This window comes from Lytechinus pictus, chromosome 12 (assembly GCF_037042905.1).
Source record: "Lytechinus pictus isolate F3 Inbred chromosome 12, Lp3.0, whole genome shotgun sequence".
NCBI classification, from domain to species: Eukaryota; Metazoa; Echinodermata; class Echinoidea; order Temnopleuroida; family Toxopneustidae; genus Lytechinus; species Lytechinus pictus.
This window is the reverse complement of record NC_087256.1, coordinates 359,487-367,531: the sequence shown is the minus strand read 5'-3', so window position 1 is coordinate 367,531 and position 8,045 is coordinate 359,487. Positions and strand designations below refer to the sequence as shown.

Below are 8,045 nucleotides of genomic sequence, written 5' to 3'. Positions count from 1 at the left end.
AATACCCCTCCCCCCCAAAAAAAAGTTCGAGGAAGCGAAGCAACCAACCGGTCTTGTTTGATTGTTGGTTGTTATAACTTAGAATCTTTGAGCTAGAACACGATATATTTTCATGATTTTAGGGCATGGCCAGATTTCCATGAATATACGAACAGCAACGCCCTCTACCGAAACTAATACCATCATTACCCTTGCCATCATAAAGTTCACAAAAAGTTTATCATTATAATTGTTCTCACCATCATCATAATCATCATCATCACCAGCATCATCATCTTCGTCACCATCATCATCGTCATTATCATCATCTTCACCATCATCACCATCATCATTACCAGCATCATCATCATCGTCATCATCATCATCATCACCATCATCACCATCATCCCCATTGTCATCACCATCATCATTATCATCGTCATCATCATCAATGACAACAATAGGCGTGGGCAGTATGTTTTCGCATACTCCCAAAATATATTGAAAAAAAAGACGAGCAAAGGTTTACTTCAAGTCAAGTTTTATTTCATCCGTACATTTACACCACATTGCGGTGACACTTTTGAAGTGCACTATTACGTCACGCAAACGATCACTATACAAGATTTACAACCAATATAAATTAATTTCTCTTCTAAATCCATTTGTATCTTACATACCTATTTACAGCTTCTTACAATAGGGAAAAGCATTCCCTTGCCTTAGAATATCATCATATTAAATAATTCTTTCAATTTTACGAATATTAAATAACCATTAAACAGGAGAATTTAAAAATAAAGTTGAAACTGATATCTTTGGTTTTAGCGACTTTAAAAGCCCGTCTTTTCCCTCTTTTCTTATATTTTACAAGTATATGTTGTTACATTTCCATTAATCAATTTACGTTTAACACATTTCACCATCTAATGACGAGTTGGAAAAATTTATTTATATTAAAAGAGATAAAAATAAATGAAGTCAATATAAAACTTTGATAACATTTTTTTGTATTAGTACCTTTGTACCCTCTGTCATTAAAAATATATAAATTATCATTTTTCATTAAAGTATGACATTCATCCCACATATTCATAACATTGTAAACTCAGCATATTACTTTTTTATGATTATGGTACGACATTCTTAAATTTGTCGTTCCTATTTATACTTAGTACTTAGTCTCAATCGATAAGATATTTGGCTGGTACATTCTCATGTTTGGAGATATATTTTTAACACTAAGGTCAATCAGTATGCCTATTATGTGTTTCTCTCTTGTTGCTCATCATTTTAGTTTCATTTTTTTAAATTGGGAATGTTATATAAGGATATTGAAAGGATATGCTATATCCTTGCAGACTTGCGAAGTTATATGGGAGAATATGATGACCCTGAAGTTGGCTTCATGACAACCCATAGCGCAGAAAAAATTGCGATTATTGGTTCCCCTTCCCATCACCCCTGACAACTTTGCCAGAAGGTTTACCAGTTTCTCACTGGTCGCCGGGTAAATAACACGATCAAAATCGGTAAATTAGTAACATATCCCAACGTTTGGGGTTTTTTTTATGTGCGTGATTGGTTAAATTTTTGCTCAATGGTCGCAAACTTCTAAGCAATATTACTAGACAGCTAGCCAACTCCATCATATCTTCAATAAAGCCTGCTCCTTCAAGAAGAGTTCTGTTCAATAGACATCAGTGATAACATTTATCAACCGAACGAAACTGTGTTATAGCAAATATCTCAATATGATTGGAAAGAAACGTTTCAGTGGTTTCTCAGAATAATTCTTCTATTGCAAAATAATCTATATCACTTCTGTTTTCATGGTCTTGTCATTATAAATTATTGCTGCGCTTCAGTGAACATGGCGAGTGACGACCTTTCTATAATGCCATATTGGCAATGAGAAATATTACATAATTTTGAAACAAATATCAATCCAATTGTAAATTTTGTTTCATACGTTTTGGAAGCTGAACCATCAAAACAGCCACAGCAAATCACTGCAATACCACCGGATGATGACACTAAAACTATATAGCTTGCTCGGAACCATATGTGATGCTATATGTAAATTATGGACAAACTGTTTTGATTAGGGAATGTTCTTGTGTGAGTATAGGGGAAATATGTTGTCTTAGATCTACTTCAAATCACGTCTGTATACCTAACCATATGGTATTGGTCATCTCAAGCAACCACTCAGTTAATGCTTAGGTCTATTGAAAAGTTTACCCAACATTAAACAAATAATTTTTCGAGAGTTGGTTAGGTATAGAATACAGCTAAAAATTATGAGGTATTTCATCCAATATTCTGAACAGTGTACCATTCTTTTTTAATCTATAAATTAATAGACATAACAAATGGCATTTCATTGAACCGAAGTAACAATTATCTATATAGCACTAATGGCGATGGTATTAATAAGGAGCCTCATAAACACGACAGTAGGAAGAACGAAGTATTAGTCTGTACATACTGGTTTCTTTAGTTTAAAAAATGAGGATGCGCGCATTGATCTACCGTCCTCTTTTCCGTTCGTCGTATAAGTTCTTACAGCGTAGGACCCCGAAGAATTGAGTTAAAGGTGCGAGAATGAGACACTTTGAGTTGAACTAGTGTTAGTGTGTGCCGCATCTTAATTAAAACATGTATTGTAGATTAGCAATAGTCAAGATTTAATCACTGATTATTTCGTTGAAGATGCACTCATCAGCTCACTAGACAATGTATTTTCGTTTTCCCTTAGTGTCGAAGTTCCTGAGCTGTTGCTTCATGTATCGCTTTTTCTCCTTGCTGATGTGTTTCTGGGCACACTTCTTTTTCTCAGGTTTAACCATCGCCAATGTCTTATCACATATCACGACGTCAACCAAGTCAGGACAAGGCTCACCACGGTTTAGGGGCTTCTGTTGGACTAGACGAAATCGTCGCTTCAGACCTACTCGACACGTGACGTCACAGTGGCTCCACCCACCCCATGACGTCACTTCACAATCTAGAGGCGTCAGTACTTGATCAGATATCGTTGTCGTTGCCTTCGAATCTGAATGTAACATGAATAAAAGTAAATTACTAAGAATAGATAATAGCAACATGATATTATGTTCCCGTTATATTAGTGTTTTCACATATCATTTTGCAAGCATAATGTGACTCGAGTCGACATGGTACGATTCAACTCACTGTATGCCTATCAACAGCAGAGCTACTCTTTAGGATGGTGTCACAGTATAACTGTTTTAATGTGATTTATGTAGGGTATGTCACGTGTAAACATTGTTTTATATATTACCTTGAAATAACAAAGAGCTTTCTGGAAAAATCACAGTGTTTCCAAAGTGTTCCCATGCATACTGTGCCCATACACTGTGTTCACCTCTACAATATAGGATCTCAGTGTGTTCACAGTAATTTCCGCACTGTGACACTGCGTTATTCAATTCAAGCAGGGTTCGTCAACATAATTTGCCAAACCGTGCTCGATCAACATTTCAAAAGTATTACACTGTGTTAATGATGATCTACACCGTCTAGTGTAACAACTATTACCTTTTATCAAACCGAAGAAGCCATTTTTGTTCTTTGGTATAGCGTTGTGCACCTCGTCCTCCTCTTCATCAGCTACACCACGATCACTTTGTAATAGTCTCATCCAGGCCGGTTGGGCATTGTTTACTCGAGACAACGTAACATGTGCAATACGAGGCAGGTGTGCAACCCTTGGATAATAGAAAGAATTGGCAGGGTGACTTGGTACGCGGGATGTGATTTCAACGATAGGTTGAGGAGTAACTTCGGGGAAGTCTGGTGAGGTGAACATGAATCCTTGGTCAGTTCCTGCGTCGTAAGGATAAAGGTCCAATGTCATGTCGTGTATCCACTCTCCACTGCTACAAAGGTCAAGGGATGACTGACCCACAAACCAATCAGGACTCGGGACAATTCGAACGGCGAATGAGACCTGGGTAAAAGTAAAGGAGATACAGAGGTATATAAATAGACCATGTATACCTGGGTCTCTGTTCTTTGTGGGACTTCTAATATTCTACATTGAATTGACTTGCATCTGTTAAGCTGACTGATCTGACCTTTCCGCTCTCTCCCACGCCTACACACAATTATTGAATCATTACAAGCTCAATTTGAAAAGAGAATAGGAGTGATATGTAGCAGTCCAGTGACAGGGTGGTATATGGGTATACCTCTCGCTCAGACCAGAACACTTTAACGATTTCTAGTTTGTATTTTTATAATATGCATATCGTCCTATCATTTCATAAACATTCGGAATAAGTTGTAAATACCTTTCCACCTCCATAGTTTGTTGATATCCGTCATTCCCTTGACCAGGGATTCGAAGTGGTGTATTCGATTTCATTATTTCATCAACCAAGACACCCAACCCCTAACAAGCTTTTTTTATGGGTTTTCGTCGACCAAACGGTCGAGCTATTATGATTCTAAAACGGAACGATATTTACCTCATCAAGCATTTGATAAGCAAACAAAGTGGATAACAGGGGCGGATCCAGCTTTCGCCAATAGGGGGGGGGGGGGCCGAAAAATATTTTCATCAACATTTTTCTCGATTGGCCGCTATTATCTGATTTTTTGTTGGTTTTTCAGGGGTAGTCCTAACTAAAGACTGAAGTTTTAGTTTTTATTGTTATAAACAAGGTAAGGTATCTCATGTGGTCTTAATATAATACGCGAGCGCGAAGCGCGATCTCAAATTCTTTGATATTTTATGTCCTTAGACCTGAAGATTCTGAGCAGTTTTTATAATCATGAACAAAGATAAGTATCCAACTAAACAATGCGAGCGCGAAGCGCGAGTCGAAATTTTAATATAGTAACGTGAACAGGGACTCAATTAGGAATTTTTTTTAGTGATTAATGAAGAGGATACAACTATCACCAATTAAATAATGAGTGTGCGGAGCGCGAGCGAATTTTTTTATATATTCCGACCTGAAACTGGACAGTCTAAGCACGTCTTTATTTAAATAAAGAACAAGTTGTGTCTCATACAATTAAATGCAAGCGCGAAGCACGAGCTTAAATTTTTACTGACATGATAAATGGGCATTTTGAGACATTTTGGTAAGAATTTCCAAAGAGGATAGGTATCTCACAAATCAAACAATGCAAACGCGCAGCGCGAGCTGAAAATTTTGATATATATTAACAATTTGTGTAAATCAAACAAAATAATGAAAGCTTGATGTGCGAGCTTAAATATTGTGTGCAAATTGATTTCAGAACTGGATATATTAAGTGCCATTTAATCCTCTTGATAGAGATTCATTACATAGGCAATGCGAGCGCGAAGCGCGAGCGAAAATTTTTTGATATAAATTATATTTTCCTATTCTTCCCCTCACCTTTTTCTTGTTTCCTTTCGGGTCGGGCCGGCTGTAAATTACACATCATGTGTATAATACCTCTTTCTTACTTTTTTTCCTGTTTTTCATCGTTTCTATCAAGTTAAAGAGTACACTTTTTCTGCAGGTTGCCAAAAAATAGGGGGGGGGGGGCCGGGGCCGGCTCGGCCCCCTCCTGGATCCGCGCCTGGTCATATCAACTAAAACTGAAATGTCGTCATCCGAATATCTTATGGAAGGATGATTTGTTGCACTTTTAAAACCAATCCCTTAACTTCTTTGCTTACTATTAATTTGTCGAGACCGCATCTTGATTATTTGGTGCATGTTTTTTTTTCAGGTATCGAAATCTCATGTCCACAAGGATGAGGATGTATATAAATATGCTTACACTTAAGCAACGTAATTTACCTACATAGCTGCTATATTAATAATAATAATTGTTGGTTTTTATATAGCGCTTTATCAATCTACGACTGCACAAAGCGCTTCACAATTATAACCTGGTCACTGGATTCATGTTAGGCGCACACTAATTGCTAAACCAACCACATTGACGGTTGTTTCCTACCGGTACCCAATTAGCACCTGGGTGAGAGTGGCAAAGTGTGGATTGACGCCTTGCCAACATGGCCAAAGGACGCTTAGCCTAGGCCATGGTGGGATTCGAACCCACGACTCTTATTTCAAGGCGAGAGTCAGAACCCCTACACCCCGGCGCTTCCACGGCTGTATTGCTCTTCTATCATACTTGGAAGTAAAATGGTTTTTGACAAATTGATAATCAAAATTGGGGTTGATCCTCTCTTGAACCAATTTATGGAACCTTGGGCAGTGTAAAGTACATCTGGGGCTCGTTGCAAATGACTTGCTATTGAATGCAACTAAAGAAATGGAACGCAAGTCCTATATGTTCGCTTCTGATTTGTTGAAAACTATCTAAATGAACCTATCATCATTATAATGAACGTATGTAAAAGATAATCTAACCTCGGTAAATTCTCTTTGCATTCTGAACTGAATTGACGTCCTGCCAACACCGGATGACACGGCACCACTGGCAAAGGTAGTATAGACATCTGTTGATCTTCCTGTTAGAGCTGGACGAAGATTCTTGATGTCAGCACCTTCAACAAAACGTGAGAAGGGCTCACTGGAGAGTTCACCCTCTTTCCACATAGTGAAGCGACTGTTGTGTACCACACCTGTATCGGGTATAAACAAATTGGTTTTATATATATATATATATATATATGTATATATATATATATATACATAGTGGTTAAGGCACCGGCGTTCAAAGCTGGGGGCCCGGGTTCGACTCCCGGCAGAGACATTTTTTCGGCATCACCAATTTTTCGAAAGGGTAGATAGCTCTGGGGAACCTTGATTTAAGCTACGCCTACCATTGTTCTCTTCTTCCATTTCTTTACAATATTTAAATAAAAGAGTTGCCAAAGCTGTTGTACATGTATAACTTTACACATTTGTATACTTTCTCCCATACGTGTACTGTATCAAAGCAATAGATTCGATCCAGCTGAAGCATGGCGGCTTGTCATTGTTTAAAACCTACCTTCACCCGACAAAGGAAATTATAATTGGTTTAGTGTCGAAAATCTGTCTATCTGACGGTAAATCGGATTGGGGTCGCCCTAGCCACTAACCCGTCTCTATGGTCTAGTGGTTAAGGCACCGGCGTTCAAAGCTGGGGGCCCGGGTTCGACTCCCGGCAGAGACATTTTTTCGGCATCACCAATTTTTCCAAAGGGTAGATAGCTCTGGGGAACCTTGATTTAAGCTACGCCTACCATTGTTCTCTTCATTCATTTCTTTACAATATATATATATATATATATATATATATATATATATATATACATATATATATATATATATATATATATATATATAATATATATATGAGAGGATGCTATAAATACAGCGGGAATAAGCAATGAGACGTAGCCGGGATTCAGTTCATCAAGTTTAATCACAAGCTTTCGGCCATAATTGGGCCTTCTTCAGGTATCTTGAATGTAAGAGTGAATGCTTGACTGTTCAGGTGTTTTATTTATTCAATAAATAACACTATATTGCACATTCATTACACAAATTGCAAACTTATTTACCATGGTACTTATTTAATAATCTTGTCAGACTTGGAAGAGCACTGTTCTGAAATCCTTTTGTTTTAGTGATGTCAAATCTCTCAAAAAAAATGACACAAATTATGTTTTTGCATCTGAGAAACGCCAGATCCATACTATATCGCTGAAGATACTTTAAGAATAAAAACTTTGTCCTTCTTTCATAAAGTTTTCTTTGATGTTTTCCCATGTTGACCTTTATATTCAGTTCAATAATTCAGTTGAATGCGAAAATATAATTTTCACGAAATCAACCCAATATTTTTTTTTATATATTATTATTTACATTTCATTTGTGAGAACAGCTGCTTTATATTTGTGACCGGAAAACGTGTTGACCATTTCAAATTTAGAGATAATTATAAAAACAAAGTTTAAATGAATCTTGACTGGATGCGTGATCTACTTTGCCCCAGAATGAACCCATGAATATGTAGGGCAGTTTGATATCACTTCATATGGAAACGGGTAATGGTAGAGAATATCTATGTTTTGTTCAAGTTTTTTTTGTACATGG

The 8,045-nt window shown here is 37.2% G+C and overlaps 1 protein-coding gene across 1 annotated transcript; it reads right to left on the bottom strand.

The window, feature by feature from the left end:
* Positions 1-503: 503 nt before the first annotated feature.
* LOC129273127 (spondin-2-like) lies at positions 504-6,578 on the bottom strand. Its single transcript, XM_064107967.1, has 3 exons — positions 6,369-6,578; positions 3,544-3,955; positions 504-3,037 (listed from the first exon to the last, which is right to left on the bottom strand). Exons 1-3 carry the CDS (start codon positions 6,555-6,557, stop codon positions 2,712-2,714), a joined length of 927 nt encoding a protein of 308 aa, XP_063964037.1. The 5' UTR covers positions 6,558-6,578; the 3' UTR covers positions 504-2,711.
* Between the last annotated feature and the right edge of the window lie 1,467 nt (positions 6,579-8,045).

Excerpts from the sequence above, each read along its gene's own strand:
- LOC129273127 (XM_064107967.1), bottom strand. The coding sequence starts at position 6,557 with ATGTGGAAAGAGGGTGAACTCTCCAGTGAGCCCTTCTCACGTTTTGTT. Across the intron at positions 3,956-6,368 it reads TGCAAAGAGAATTTACCGAG|GTCTCATTCGCCGTTCGAAT; the intron begins GTTAGATTATCT and ends ACTTTTACCCAG. Across the intron at positions 3,038-3,543 it reads CTTCTTCGGTTTGATAAAAG|ATTCGAAGGCAACGACAACG; the intron begins GTAATAGTTGTT and ends TGTTACATTCAG.